The 16,806-nt window shown below is 38.1% G+C and overlaps 1 protein-coding gene across 2 annotated transcripts in view; it reads right to left on the bottom strand.

Moving 5' to 3' along the window:
• Positions 1–366: 366 nt before the first annotated feature.
• The window catches only part of RFTN2 (raftlin family member 2), a 65,747-nt gene continuing 49,307 nt past the window's right edge, over positions 367–16,806 (bottom strand). Inside the window, exons 8-9 of one of the 2 annotated variants that reach the window (XM_019428360.2) lie at positions 12,464–12,542; positions 367–698 (exon numbers count right to left, since the gene is read on the bottom strand). In XM_019428360.2, coding sequence (XP_019283905.1) covers positions 426–698; positions 12,464–12,542 — 352 coding nt within the window. In that variant the 3' untranslated portion in view covers positions 367–425. The remainder of the gene's footprint in view (positions 699–12,463; positions 12,543–16,806) is intronic. The other variant, XM_019428361.2, reaches the window with a different exon arrangement.

Below are 16,806 nucleotides of genomic sequence, written 5' to 3'. Positions count from 1 at the left end.
AGAGGGGGATTGAAAGAGAGAGAGATTGCTTGTCAGCTTAAGTAAGATTTTGACTTCCTGAGAACTTTCTAATTAGGTGAAATACTGGCTAATATATTTAGTCTTCTTACCAGGAAATGAATGAAAAGTACATCTTGTACATTCATGAGAAACTGAAGTAGATTATTGGTTAATAACCTAATGAGACATCTGTTTAAACAGATGTTTTAGTTGAGAGAAGTGTAAACATGATTCTAAATTTACAAATACGTTGGTTATTCTTCCTTGTCTGGGAGGTTGAGCCAAAGTTTATGCAGATTAGAGGAAAGCCAGAATCTGGAAAAATCCAAAGTATTACATAAATGCAGATAAAGTAATACAATAAAGTCAGTTGGCAATTATTTTAATAGTTATTTACAGGGCCTTCCATTGCTTTACTTCATTGCTCACATACAAGTGACCTGAGTTACTCCATCTTCCTGGTCAAACTGACCGTCGTCTAATTCCCGTAGGACACTGTCATTGCTGCTGAAGCCGGAGAAGCTGCTGTACTGTGTCGGCCTCCTCTCTCTTGTCCAACACTCTCCAGAAGGAGAGAGGAGGCACTCTGCAGGTGGGTTTCTGCTGTCCATTGGTTGTGATGTGGCTGTGTCCAAACCGATGCTCCTGCTGGTGACTTTGTTCCTGTCTTCACCTTTTGTATGCCGGCTGGCTTTCCTCTGGAACACAAGAGATTGGCAACCAGGAATTAAAAAGAGGGGTGCTTTCCTGTCCTTTTGATCTAGCACATACTGTACTCGGCCTGAAACGTCTCTTCCTTGCTTCTCTTCCAGATCCTGCTCATCTTTAAGGACCAACTGAGAGCCACCCTTCACAGTCTCTCCTCCTCCCAGGTAAGAATGAGCTGCCTCTCTCTTTCACAATCTTTAGTAGCTTCTTGGCACATCCTTCTCCTCACTGACAGATTGGTTGTGTACATATCTGGGCCCTCAGTGATATCTCTGGGAGAGAGAAACCTGTTGAGATCATACTTTGGGGGAACAAAGTAGGGTAGAAATACACTGAAGGTTCTATTTTTCTTCTTGGTGTTAGTTGAGATACAGACAGCAGGAAGAGTGCTTCATTGGCCACCTCATACCCATTTCACACAGGAATAGGCTGCACAGAAGAGTCACAAATAATTCTGATCATGCTTATACTGAAAGAATGCCTGGAGCGTCTTCCTAGGTCAAGCAGACCACTCTCTCTGTCCTGGTTCAAACTACTTCTGCCTGACATGGTAGGAATGCTCAGCAACCAGACCACCTTAAGCTGTAGATGCTTCTGCTGTGAAATATTTACTGAGGGCTGACAATGTCCTTGGTGCAGTTCAGAGTAAAGAGGACATGGTCTTTGCCAAGGTAATAAGTCAAAATAAGATATCTAAGCCAATAAAAGGAAATCTCAAGAAGAAAACTGTAGCAACTCAACAGGTAGATGTTCAGAATCCTGATGAGATTTCCTTACCAGGGTGTCTTTAATACTGATAACATGACATATTAGAATGTGATCATTTACTCTTAGGAACAAAAATCTGAACAAGGATAAACAAAAAAGATAAAATTTAAAAAGATAAAAAAGCACACTAATTTCCCAATTTACACAGAGTTTATTATTTGGAAGTTCATTTATATGTTAGATGGAAATTAGGACTTCATTTTCCTAAACGCAACAGCTATAATTATAAAACTTAGGGAAAAAATATAGAAGTCAGATGCCCATGCCCAGGCTAGTCTTATAAAAGTTTATTAACTCAGAAGTTAGTTGAACTGTAATATATAAAATACAGAGGTATATTCTACTGACTTTCATGGCAAATATACAAAGCAAACAAACAGGTTTACTAAATCAGATTTAATGTGCTACCATGGAATGCAACCACGGTCTATGACATTGTTTGTATAGGAACATTGCAGTCCTCAGCATGTTGCATAGAAAGGCGTATGTTGGCAGCTCTTTTTCTTGGCTGAGTTACTGGAGTCCTTGGGCAAGTTTAAGTTTATGGGTCCTGCCTTAACAAGAGCTTTCATGGTCCCAAGTCAGAGATAGTTGTGGTGGTGACATTTCCATTGGCCCCCTTGTATTCATCAGATGCAAATATCAGATCTCAAATCCTTTTCTTTTTATTGTTATTGACTAGAAGCATTAAATTTATTTTTTATTTTTTTAACATTTATTTATTTTTGAGAGAGAGAGCGCGCGCATGAGTGGGGGAGGGGCAGAGAACGAGGGAGACACAGAATCTGAAGCAGGCTCCAGGCTCTGAACTGTCAGCACGGAGCCCAAAGCGGGGTTCCAACCCATGAACTGCAAGATCATGACCTGAGCTGAAGTCAGATGCTTAACTGACTGAGCCACCCAGGCGCCCCAGTAGTATTAAATTTAATACAAGCATTGGAACCTGACAGATCTACTCTTCAGGTACTGGATTTGAGAATGGCACATTTTCTCTGGCATTGGGACACTCATCAGTGAGGAAATAGCCTTTTGGCTGCAAGAAGGGCTGACGGGTACTGCCAGACTGGGCTCCTTTCTCAAGCCTGGCTACTGGCTCTTTCCCACATGTATAAAGAATTCATTCATTCTTGAATGACCTCTCAATGCTGACTGAAAGAAAATAGGAAGGCAGGGGTGCCTGGGAGCACTTGGCTGCCTAGATCTTTCCTTCTTCACCAATGCCAGGGCCAAAAGTAAATTTTGCAATAAATTCCTTATTGCATGCCAGCCAATAGAGGCCAACTCTCACATACTCAGTGAGAATTTACTTTTTAAAAAAATTTTTTTAATGTTTATTTATTTTTGAGAGAGAGAGACAGACAGACAGACAGAGCATGAGCAGGGAAGCAACAGAGACAAAGGGAGACACAGAATCCAAAGCAGGCTCAAGGCTCCAAGCTGTCAGCACAGAGCCTGACACAGGGCTTGAAATCATGAACCGTGAGATCATGACCGGAGCCAAAGTGGGACACCCAAGCGACTGAGCCACCCAGGTGCCCCACAGTGAGAATTTTCCTAATAAAATGTGGGTATTATTCAGAATAATAAGATATTCTTGGTAATTCACTTATAGATAAGTATTAATAAGTAAACAGCCATCAAATGTAAATTTCACATATTAAAAGATAACACAATACCTAGCAACTCTAGGTTGCTAGGTAACTCTAAAAAAGATTTCAGAACAAACACTTTTATTTTCTTTTTTTACCACATGACTCTTAATAAATACATCTTCAGCAATGATATTGCCTCCCCTACTCTACTCTCACTCCACATGAAGGAATAGCTTTTACAGCAGATCAAATTGCAATGTTCTTCTAACGTAGAGGGTAGGAGTCTGAAGCTCAACCAGTCCTGAGAGGTCATCTGCTTTAACCCCTCATTCTACGGAGGTAGGACCCAGGCCAAGAAGGAAGATAGGATTTGTCCAAGGTTAGGGAGTTTCTGGCCTTGAACTGGAGCCCAAGGATCCTATTTCATTCCCTTCACACTACATTATCCACAGCTACAAATTTATGAATAGACTTAATGGTCAAAGATTTGTGTGTTTTCCAAATAAAATTTTTCTTCAGTTACAAAAATAATACATGTTCAGTGTAGAAAACTTGGCAAAAACAAAGAAAAAAGCACAACCTACCCACAATCCTATCTTGCAGAGATACCACTGTTAAAATCTGGTGTATTTTACTATTTCTTTCTCTAAATATGTATGTATTTGCTTATGTCCACATAAATGTATACAGCTCACTTTTCTACTTAGCACTGTATTTTGAATATTTCTCTAAATCAATAAGGAGAAATTTTCCACGCTACATTGCCAGGCTTATTCATATATCTTCTCACTTTTCTCTGATATTTTCACTATAAAATTGGAGGTAATTATACCAAGATCTGGATGCAAATGTCATCCTTGATAATGTCATCCTTGATAAAATCCATTAACTTTTGAGAATCATTCTCATTTGCTAAAAAATGGGTGATTCATTTCAAATATATGAGACCCAGTGACAAGTCAGTTGATTTTAGAGTATCCTGCCATTCTGGCTTCCATTTTTCACTGTCAGTGTCTTAAAAACAAAAACAAAAGAATGAAATCAGAATTACACCAGTAATCATAAGACATGGTCAGTGTTGTGATGAACAGGGTAGAAGAAGAGCTAAAAGATATGGTTTAGAAATAAAAACAAGGAGTGGACATTCAGGACTTCTCTTCCTTGTATGTCTCAGGCTTGGGAGAAGATCTCCCATACCTTGCCTCTGTATGTCTCAAGCTGAAGTGTAGCTCTAGTACCATTTGGAAGAGTTAGAGAAACATGCAGAGACACTACCCCAGCTTGCTCACAGAATTTGTTCCTGGGTCATTCCAGCTTGAGGTTGTCAGAATCATTCAAAACTGGTAAGGAAAGGGGTAGTGGACAACTACCTTTCCAGTCAGTTTTCCTATCCACCTTCTTCTCTGCCGTAGTGTGGGCACATGACCCAATCAGATCCAATCAGAGTCCTTCCCTGGGATTGCTATATGGACTCTAGGATAAAGAAGCTCTTTCTTTTTGATGAAGTGGCCACACTCACCTCATTAGAAGCCCTCTGCACATATGCACCTAGAAGCTGAAATAAACAGATGAAAGAGAACACCCTGGTAATGTGGAATCTCTGGTGTCAGTGCCTGAGGGCTTGGTTCTTACAGCTCTTTTTTTTTTTTTTTTTTTAATTTTTATTTAATCTTGAGAGAGAAAGAGACAGAGCGCGAGCAGGGGAGGAACAGAGAGAGAGGGAGACACAGAATCCGAAGCAGGTTCCAGGCTCTGAGCTCTCAGCACAGAGCCCGATGTGGGGCTCGAACTCACAAACCGTGAGATCAGGAGCTGAGTCGAAGTCGGCCGCTTAACCGACTGAGCCACCCAGGCACGCCCTTATAGCTCTTTATTGATGTTGTAAGCTATGCTGGTATCCTTTCCACCTAGAAGCTAGTAAATTCCCTTATATACACACAGGCTAATCTGAGCAGGGTTTCTGTCCCTTACATTCCCAGGGACACCAATAGATAAGAACACAGGTGGCCTAGAAGAGAGCTGTTTTCCAGCCTGAACATTGTCCTGTGGCAACAGGGACCACTCTTTCTCTTCTGCTCACACCAGGAAAAAAACCCATTTACTTTAAGTGGAAAGCATTCCCTAGATGAAGAACCTCGTTAATGATAAAAGCAAAATGCTTTCATCTTGATTTTTGCATAATTTTCTTTGAGATACTCGATGCCCTCTATTTACCTAGCACTTGATTTGATTTCACATGGATTTCAATCAAGGATACTGACAGCTAATGAATTAAGTACGACCCTTATGGTTTTCAAATAATTTCAAATCAACTTCAAATGACTGAAAAAGTAAGAACTAAGTTTAATAATTGTCTCACTGTAAGGTAAAAAAAGAAGTTAATGTGTACATTAATATTTCTTAGTATTCATATATGATTTTATTGTAGCTACCTTGGAAAAGATCTGATTTAGAACATTTTTCTGGCTGCTGCTCCTTCACTTCTTGGTTTGTGTTAGAGAACTGATTCAACAGATGTGTCCAAGAAGTCTTTACCTCTTGAAATCATTCATTTTGAGATATATTTAAAGATAAGAATATTATTTGAATATTATTTTGCTCTCAAGAAGAAAAATAAATTAAAATGGAAACCATTAAAATTAAACTCCTGTCTCCCCAGGATCTATTCTCTCCATTTTTCTTTTAATAACAGAACTCCTCCCAGCAGTGCCTTGCAGTTTTGAGCTGGCCATGTGCTATTTCACCATGGTACCAACTCCCGGTTTCCCGGATTACATTTCCCAGTCTCCCTTGCAGATACCTGTGGTGACATAAATAAGTTCAGGTCAATAGGATGTGAGAAGAAATACGTGACTTGGGGGCCAGTGCCTTAGAAGCATGCCTGGGACTCCTCTTTCCTGCTTCTTGCAGGCTGAACACAGCAACAACTGTGGCAGCAGCCCTGGGTCCAGAGGCAGAAGCCAAATGTGGAGGGCGGCAGAGCTGACCTGTCATGAAGCAGAGCCTCGCCCCACCCTAGAGGACCTGCTCAGCTTCAGACTATGATGACAGAGAGACCCTTCTGTTGTGTTTAAATCATTCCTTATGGGTCTTTTTTTAGTATAGCATCTTAGTAACTAGTTACCAATTAATAATGAATGAATAAGTTGTTGGGTGACTAATGCTTTTCAGCTTAATTTTCCCCAACTTTCCTATTAAGAAAAATTTCAAGTATACAGAAAGTTTAAAGGACAGTACAACAAACACCATATACTCACTACCTAATTCTAAACTTGTTGATACTGTGCTATATTTCTCATATATACATATGTTTTTTACAACATCAAAAAACATTCCCGGGGCACCTAGATAGCTCAGTTGGTTGAGCGTCCTACTCTTGATTTGTGCTCAGGTCATGATCCCAGGGTTGTGGGATCAAGCCGCTCATTGGGCTCTATGCTAAGTGTGGACCCTTCTTAAGACTCTCTCTCTCTCTCTCTCTCTCTCTCTCTCTCTCTCTCGGCGCCTGGGTGGCTCAGTCGGTTAAGTGTCTGACTTCAGCTCAGGTCATGATTTCACAGTCTGTGAGTTCAAGCCCCGCGTTGGACTCTGTGCTGACAGCTCAGGGAGGCTGCTTCAGATTCTGTGTCTCCCTCTCTCTCTGCCCCTCCCCTGCTCATGCTCTGTCTCTTTCTGTCTCCAAAATAAATAAAAACATTAAAAAAAATTAAAAAGATTCTCTCTCTCTCCCTCTGCCCCTCCCTCTCCCTCTCTCTAAAATAATAAAAAAAAATTAAAACATTAAAAAAAAGAATTCCTGCATACTAGCTGAAAGCAATTTTTAGCTGGAGAAAATGGAGGGTCGTTAGGCATTTCTAGATTCTTCTTCAATTTCTCCATAGAGTTAGTAGTGATTAATCATCTAGTATTGAAAGAAAAACATTCCTACTGAAAACAAAAGCAACATTTCACTTCTCATGACAAGGCAATGTGGCAAGCCCACTACATGTTTTCTCACCGAATCCTCCTCACAAACCTGTGGTAAGTACCAATGTTGTCCATCTTTTACGGATGAGGACACGGAGGCTTGCAGATTGTGACACACACACACACACACACACACACACACACACACTATCCCCTGGCATCCTTTTCATGTTTTGTTTTCTACTCCTAAGAACACCACAGAATGGAAACTCTATTCTGAATTAGTGGAAACTAAATACTTTTAAATGACCTTTGTTTCTTTTAAATAATTATCAGAGGGAAGTGGGCTGAAGAATTTAACTGAAATAGAGACTTTTAGGTAAAAAAAAATCAATGAATTTTGAGTATTCAAAAGAAACAAAAAAGTTAAGAAAAGTATTTTGGAAGAAAAGTTGGGAACATTTTAATAGATGGAGGTAAAATCCTGGTTGGAGTCTTTTATTCTACTGAATGTAAAATAATTGAATTTATTTAGAGGCCTCTCTCCAAAATAAAGAAAAATACAAATAGATGAAAGGAACAAGACAGAAAGACCTTGGTTTACCATCCTGTGTAGCCTTACTTCATAAGAATTTCATTACCCAAGGACAGTCTTTAATGAAGGACAAAGATGTAAAAAAATTTAGTCTGTGTGATTTATAAAGCAATCTTTTAATTTTTAAATTATTATATACTAGGGGTGCCTGGGTGGCTCAGTCGGTTAAGCATCCGACTTCGGCTCAGGTCGTGATCTCGTGGTCCGTGAGTTCAAGCCCCGCGTTGGGCTCTGTGCTGACAGCTCAGAGCCTGGAGCCTGCTTCTGATTCTATGTCTCCCTCTCTCTCTGACCCTCCCTCCATTCATGCTCTGTCTCTCTCTCTCTCAAAAATAAACGTTAAAAAAAAATTTAAAAAATTATTATATACTAAAAGTGTATAGTTCTATAAATTTCAACACTTATGTATAGTTTTGTGTAACTATAATAAGACATGTAACAGTTTCATTACCTCTTGCAAACTCCCTGTGTGATCCCTTTATCACTTCCCTTCCCCAAATCCCTAATTCCTAGCAACCACTGACCTGTTCTCCACATTATATCATTATCTCTTTGAGACTATCATATAAATGGAATATTTTTTATTATTTCTAAATTGCAATATGATTAACATACAGAGCTATATTAATTTCAGGTGTACAAACAGTGATTCAACAATTATATACATTACTCAGTGCTCATCATGATAAGTGTACTTTTTTTTTAAATATGAAATTTATTGTCAAATTGGTTTCCATACAACACCCAGTGCTCATCCCAACAGGTGCCCTCCCCAACACCCACCACCTACCCTCGCCTCCCTTGATAAGTGTACTCTTAACCCCCATCATCTATTTCATCCATCCCCCTTCCCCCAGCCTCTCCTCCGCTAACCACCGGTTTGTTCTCTATATATAGGAGCCTGTTTTTTTGTTTGTCTCTTTTTTTCTTTGTTCATTTGTTTTGTTTCTTAAATTCTACTTATGAGTGAAATCATACAGCATTTGTCTTTCTCAGACTTATTTCACTTAGCATCATACTGTCAAGATCTATCCAATGTTGTTGCTAATGGCAAGACTTTGTTCTATTTTATGGCTGAGTAATACTCCATTGTATGTATATACCACACCTTCTCTCTCTATTCATCTATTGATGGACACTTAGGTTGCTTCCATATCTTGGCTATTGTAAACAATGCTGCAATAGATATAGGGGTACATATCTCTTTTTGAATTAGTGTTTTCATATTTTTGGGTAAATGCCCAGAAGTGGAATTACTGGATCATAATGGTATTTCTATTTTTAAGTTTTTGAGGAACTTCCATACAGTTTTCCACAGAGGCTGCACCAATTTGTACTCCCACCAATAGTGCACAAGGATTCCTTATTCTTCACATCCTTGCCAATACTTGTTATTTCTTATCTTTTTTATATTAGCCATTCTGACTGGTATGAGGCGATCTCTCACTGTGGCTTTGATTGCATTTCCCTGATGATGAGTGATGTTGAGCATCTTTCCATGTGTGTGTGGGACATCTGTATGCTTCTTTGGAGAAATGTCAGTCTTCTGCCCATTTTTAATTGGATTATTTGTTTTTGTGCGTGTGTTAAGTTGTGTAGGTTCTTTATATATATTTTGGATAGTAACCTTTTATCAGATATGTCTTTTGCAAATATCTCCTCCAATTCAGTAGGTTACCTTTTTTTTTTTTTTTTTTTTTTTTGGTAAATTTTTCACTCTGTAACCTTTTGAAACTGACTTCTTTTAATCAGCATGCTTTTGCAATTAATTCAACTCCTTGTGTATATAATTATTTCATTCCTTTTTATTTCTGAGTAGTATTTTATTGTATGAATGTACCATAGTTGTTTAGCCATTCACCTGTTGAAGACACTTGAATTGTTTCCAGTTTTTGGAGATTATGAATAGAACTGACATAAACATTTCTGTTCCATTTATATTTCAATTTCTATTTCTCTAGGGTGAATACCCAAGAGTGGTTTTGCTGGGTCATATTGTAAGTGTGTGTTTAACCTCAAAAGAAGTTGCCAATTGTTTTTCCAGAGTGGTTGTATCATTCTGCATTCCTACTAGCTTTGTTTGAATGTTCCAATTGCCCTTCTCCTTTACTAGTTCTTGGTATTGTCAGTATTTTTTATTTTAGTCATTCTCAATGGTGCAGAGTAGTATCTCATTACGGTTTTCATTGCATTTCCCTAATGGCTAATGATTTAAATGACTTTTTAAGTGCTTATTTCTCATCTACATCCTTGTTGGTGAGGTGTCCAAGTCTCTACGCTATTTTTTAGAGTTGTTTGTTCAGTTTTTAGAGTTCTTGGTACATTCAAGATACAAGTTCTCTGTTATATATGTGATTTCAAGGTTTTTTTTCTCCTAATCCATGGTTTGCTTTTTCACTTTCTTAAAAAATTCTCAAGCTATCTGGAAAATTTATTAAAACATATCTGTGAAATAAAAAACCAAATTCTAAAAGTAAAGGTCTTAAACTCAAAATGGATTAAAGACCTAAATGTAGGATCTGAAACCATACAAACTTCTAAAAGAAAACATAGGCAGTAATCTCTTAGACGTTGATCTGAACAACATTTTCCTGGATATGTCTCATCAAGCAAGGATAACAAAAGCAAAAATAAACTATTGGGATTACATCAAACTAGAAAGCTTTAGCACAGCAAAGGAAATCATCGGCAAAATGAAAAGGCAACCTACTTAGAGGGAGAAGATATTTACAAATGATATATAGGATAAGAAGTTAACATCTAAAATATATAAAGAATGCATACAACTCAACACCAAAAAAAAAAAAAATAAAAGTGTGATTAAAAAATGGGCAGAGGACCTGAACAGACATTTCTCCAAAGAAGACATATAGATGTCCAACACACACATAAAAAGATGGCTCAACATTCACCATCAGGGAAGTAGAACTCAAAGCCAGACACCAGTCAAATTGGCAAGGATGTGGAGAATAAGGAATCCTTGTGCATTGTTGGTAGGAGTGTAAATTGGTGTAGCCACTGTGGAAGACTGTATGGAGGTTCTTCAAAAACTTAAAAATAGAAATACCATTATGATCCAGTAATTCCACTTCTGGGCATTTACCCCACAAATATGAAGACACAAATTCAAAAAGAGATATGTACCCCTATGTCTATTGCAGCATTATTTACAATAGCCAAGGTATGGAAGCAACCCAAGCGTCCACTGATAAATGAATAGATAAGGAAGGTGTGGTATACACACACAATGGAATATTGCTTGGCCATAAAAAAGAACAAAGTCTTGCCATTAGCAACAACATGGATAGATGTAGAGAGTATAACGCTAAGTAAGATAAGTCAAAGACAATACCATATGATTTCACTTATATGTGGAATCTAAAAAACAAAACAAACAAAAAATTTAAAACACAAAGAATAATAAATAAAGAAAGCAAATTGGTGGTTGACAGTGAGAAAGGGGTGGAAGGACGGGCAAAATAGGTGAAGGGGATTAAGGTATAAACTCCAGCTATAAAGTAAGTAAGTCATGAAGATGAAAAGTACAACATAGGAAAGAGAGTCAATAGCATTGTAATAATGTTGTATGGTGACAGATGGTAACTACACTTACGGTGGTAATCACTGCATAATGTATAGAATTGTTGAATCGCTAAGTTGTGCACCTGAAACTAATATAACCTATGTCAACTATACTTCAATATTAAATATAAAATAATAAATAAAAGCTAAAATTAAGGATGAAAAAAAGTAGCTTCAGAGGTCAAGACAGAGAATGCACAGGTGTGTTGCAATATTAGGCACACCCACTTCCAAAAAACTTTTCCTTTACCCTCTTATTTCAGTACCCGAGGCCTACAAATTAAACTAACAAAAGATAGATTAAGAGGAGAAAAGATTTATTTTGGATGTACATGGGGCTTCACAGAGAAAAAGTGAAAACCCAAAGAGGCAGTTAGACTGAAAGCTTATACATGATTTTAACAAAGGATGATAGATTGTGGAGAAGTGACTAGACAAAGGAACAGGGTTTTGAGCTTCTATGGGCAGCAAATTGTGGAAAGGTAAGTATATGGGGAACCTAAGGGAAGATCAAGGTTATTTTAGTAAGATTTATTTATGTAGACCCAAGTCAGTGCTGTCTCCAGTGAGGAATCATCTCTAGTGATTAGGAGTCTTCTCCTATTCCTGGTATAGGAGAGGAGGACAAGTTTACAAATGGAAATTTATGTTACTTTTTTTAAAAAAAGATTTTATTTTTAAGTAATCTCTACACCCAATGTGGGGGTTGAACTTACAATACAAGAGTCACCTGCTCTACCGACTGAGCCAGCCAGGTACCCTTACATTAACTTTAAAAAGGGAAATTTATGCCCCGTTTTTATGAGAAAGGGAGAGGGTAGAAAGTTACTCCTATGTCTGTGTTTCTTAATTACCTTCAGCTCAAAATAATCCTTTGCCAAAGTGGCAAATTTGGGGGTAACATATTTTGATCCCCTTTGGAACTGTCTCATGTCACCTGTTACTGGCACATTTCCTTTGTTGTTATGTTGTTTTGGAGACTATTTCCATATGGAGTCCACATTTCCTCATCTGTATTCACCATTTTGAATTACAACTTGAGTTTAAGGATTAACTGCTTCCATAGAACATTTGGTTAATAAAGCATTGGGACACCTGGGACTCAGTTGGTTAAGCGTCTGATTCTTGATTTTGGCTCAGGTCATGCTCTCACGTTCGTTCGTGGGACTGAGCCCAGTGTTGGGCTCCACACCACCGCTTGGGATTCTCTCTCTGCCCCTCCTCCACTCGAGCCCAACTTTGAGTGTGTGCACTCTCTCTCTCTCAAAATAAATAAATAAACTTAAAAAAAAAAACCATCAGTTTTACTCACTTCTGGTGTTTGAGCAGCTGAATTCCACATAACTGGTCTCTGAAGGAACACAACCTGCTTTGTAGCCAAATTCCCTTCACTGCAAATTAAAACAATAGCATTAGTATTTGCGAATTAGTAATCCTCTATATTTCGTACTTGGCTAGAATATTCCACCTGTATTCTTTGTAAAATAATCTTCTTATTCAAAAATGATTATAAATATGATTCTATATAAATATGATTCTATTTGATTCCTAAGGAAAAACAAGAAAAAATGCCTAAAAAATGAATACAGTCATTACAAAAGAAAAATTTATTTAAAAGTTGTAATCTCAATGTGCTCACGTAACTATTTTATCTTCTTTTGCCCCCTCCTAATCTTCTTTATCAACATGTGAATTTCTGCAGGTCTGTAACCACTACATATTTGCATTTCTGGGTTCTATACTTTTCACTGAGCACCCTTTCCTTGTTTGTGCACTGGTGATCGTATTCTTAATAGCTTCAGATTATCTCAAAGAATTAAGATACTAAAATGTATTAAGTCTTTCCTATGTGACTGGAAAATTAGGTTGTTTCCAGTTTTTTTGCTACTTTTAAATAATGTTGCTATAAGACATGTATAGTCTTCCTTATTCTTATGACTTATTTCCTTGAGATAAATTCTTAGGAGTAGGATTATTAGGTCAAAAGGGTATGATTTAAGCTTCTTGGTATGCATTGTCAAATTTGCCTTATAAAAAGAAGAGACCAATTTGGGCTGCCACATGTGAGAGATTGTATATACATTTTCAATTGAAGGACTTGAGCCACAGCTAGTTTTATTTTCAGATGCTTCTTTGTAGTCAGCTACTCAGTATTCTCCTTATTTAACTATCATCATGGCAAATTACCCCTTGCCAAAGACTACTTGGGGTTTGTATTTCTCTGAAATGCTTTTCACAGTCTCCATGGATTTATGGGGAGGAGTGTCTGTAGCTAATGTTGCTCAGTTACGACTTTTATTATGCAAAAAACCCAAACAAAACCTCACTATTAGCTGCATTTTATGCTGAGCTCTTTTTCTGGAAAACAAACGCAACATTGAAACTCTGGCCCTAGTGGTATATGTCAGCCCCACACCATTTGAAAATCCCCAGTTTACTGATACTGTTGAATTTTGAGAAACCGCAAAATTTCCCCCAGAGTGTTACTGAGACTGCTGCTTTTTTATTTTTATTCTTAAAAGAATGCTTCTAGTCTAATCTCATTTTAGTTTGATCTTATCTTCGATTAGAAGAAAAGACTTGGTATGAAGTACAGTTGACCCTTGAACAATGAGGGGGTTAGGGGCATTAACCCCCTCCCTGCCACAGTAAAAAATCCATGTATAACTTTTGATTACCCCAAAACTTAACTACTAATAGCCTGCTGTTGACTAGGAGCCTTACTGATTATATAAACAATCAACACATATTTTGTATGTGGTGTGTATCATATACTGTATTCCTACAATAAAGTAAACTAGAGAAAAGAAAATGTCGTGAAGAAAATTATAAGGAAGAGAAAATACATTTACGGTTTTGTACTATATTTATCAAAACAAACCTGCTTATAAGTGGACCTGTGCAATTCAAACCCATGTAGTTCAAGGGTCAACTGTATATTGTAACTTTTGAGAACAATCATCAGGACACATGGGTTATGACACAGGCATACAGGGAAGGAACTAGCAGTGTACAGAATAGGCTGTCTGTTTGGGAGGTACAGAATATGCTGGAAAAGGCTGAGGCTTTGGAGCCTAAGAGTTCCTGGGTTCAATCCCAACTGTATCATAATAGCTGATGAGACCACCTAATAGCTGGTAAAATTTGGCAAAATTTTAGACTCTCTGCACTTCATTTCCTATCATGACTTTGTGAAGGATAGATATGTTGATGTGCATGAACACCTTCACTGTGCCTGGCACTAGAAGAAGTACAACAAATGTGATTTCCTTCTACTTTTTCTATCTGTTTAATGAAATGTAGGGTGGAGTTAAGTGGGAGGGAAATGTCTCAGAATCAAAAATCCCTTCCAGAGAGAAAAGTCAAGGGAGGGAGAGGGTACCCGAGAATACAGAGGACATTTCTGGGTAATGGTCAAAGTGTGTGATTCAGGTAGAGAAAGCCACGAGAGGACCAGGCCTCGAGCTATGGAAAGATGAGAAACCATCAGGGCAGAATTACTCTTCTTGAATAGAAAGCAGGAGAAGGTCAAGGTAGGGATTGTGAGTGACCCTGGAGTGAGTACTTTCCAACACATTACAGGATGTGAATATACATGAAATCTGAATGTCCTAGGGTGTGATGTTTGACTTAGAGCAGGCTTCTCAACCTTTACTAATGGGGTAAAATAGTAAATGCAGAGATAGCTTCTTTGCTAACTGTAATAGGACAGTCTTCACATGCCCAGATAAGGCTATGGAAGGTCAGCATCTTCCCATCTCTTGGGGAGGTCCTTAGAACAAGTTCTTCAGTTTGAAATATGTCTGAGATTGCTATGTCCCTAGTTTTCTGAGGGCCATTCTGATTTTTTTTTTACAGTGTTAAGTTTTATTTTTAAATTATTTTTAAGTTTATTTATTTGAGAAAATCTCTATACCCAACATGAGGCTTGAACTCACAACCCAGAGATCAAGAGTTGCATGCTCTTCTGACTGAGCCAGCCAGGCACCCTAAGGCCATTCTGATTTAAAATAGGTCCTACTAATTATCAACAGTAGTGGAACTGTGGAAAGAGCCTAAATGTCCATGGACTGATAAATGGAAAGAAGGTTTGGCATGTATATATATATATATATATATATACATATATATATATATATATATATACACACACACACACACACACACACACATATGATGGAATATTACTTAGCCATCAAAAAGAATGAAATCTTGGGACACCTGGGTGGCTCAGTTGGTTGAGTGGATGACTTCAGGTCAGGTCATGATCTCCCAGTTTGTGAGTTGGAGCTCCACATCAGGCTCACTGCTGACAGTGCAGAGCCTGCTTTAGATCCTCCTTCCCTCTCTCTTTGCCCTTCCCCGACTCATGCTATCTCTTTCTCTCAAAAATAAATAAGCATTAAAAAAAAAAAGAATGAAATCTTGCCATTTGCAATGACGTGGATGGAGCTAAAGTATATTATGCTATGCGAAGTAAGTCAGAGAAAGACAAATGTATGATTTCACTCATATGTAGAATTTAAGAAACAAAACATGAACATATGGGAAAGGGAAAAAAAAAAGAGCCTGCTTTAGATCCTCCTTCCCTCTCTCTTTGCCCTTCCCCGACTCATGCTATCTCTTTCTCTCAAAAATAAATAAGCATTAAAAAAAAATGAAATCTTGCCATTTGCAATGACGTGGATGGAGCTAAAGTATATTATGCTATGCGAAGTAAGTCAGAGAAAGACAAATGTATGATTTCACTCATATGTAGAATTTAAGAAACAAAACATGAACATATGGGAAAGGGAAAAAAAAAGAGAGTGAGAGGGAAACAAACTATAAGAGATTCTTAATACAGAGAACAAACTGAGGGTTGATGGAGGGAGGTGGGTGGGGGATGGGCTAGAAGAGTGATGGGTGTTAAGGAGGGCACTAGTGACAAGCCCTGGGGGTGTTGTATGTAAATGCTGAATCACTAAATTCTACTCCTGAAACTAATATTGCACTGTATGTTAATGAACTAGAATTTAAACTTGAAAAAGAAAAAAGAAAATAGGTCCTGCTATTTTCAGAACATCTGTGAGACATGGAACTCCTTTTGGTTTAGAGAATCTAAGCATGGTAGAACTAAGGGACAGAAGCCTGACAGAGCAACAACTATCTGAAAGGGTGAGTGCCTCACAGCCTCAGTGGCTCTGGAGGTAATTCTGTCTGCTGAGCTGGGATAGGATATTTGTCCTGTAGCACAGTTTCTGAAAGGATTTGACTGGTGGTGTCATTACTTGACCAGGGAGGGTTCGCATGCCCTGGATACTCAGAGGACAGGGCCTACATCTCCTATTCCCTACAGCAATTTTCATCCAAAAAGTGTTAGTTAACTGAGTAACTTGGTATTTTTCTGAGAGGAATTTAAAACTCTTCACATCCTCTTCCAGACTATTATTAGTGGGCAATCATGCTTTGATGTCATAGAAAATGAACACGGCTTCTGAGAAATGGCAGATTTTCACACAAGTGCTGAAAGAGTTCTGGTACAACCTGTGATGGTCAAGAGCATAAGCTTCAAGGATAAGCTGGCCAAGGAAATAGTCTGCAAAGGTGTAAAACCATCCACTAGTTCTTCCTTCCTGAGGGCAGCAAATAATCCCTTGTGCCACTGTCAGCATG

This window comes from Panthera pardus, unplaced genomic scaffold (genome assembly GCF_024362965.1).
Source record: "Panthera pardus isolate Hobbes unplaced genomic scaffold, ASM2436296v1 HiC_scaffold_10, whole genome shotgun sequence".
Taxonomy (NCBI): domain Eukaryota; kingdom Metazoa; phylum Chordata; class Mammalia; order Carnivora; family Felidae; genus Panthera; species Panthera pardus.
Note: the sequence above shows the minus strand (reverse complement) of the source record. Positions and strands in the feature narration are given on the sequence as shown.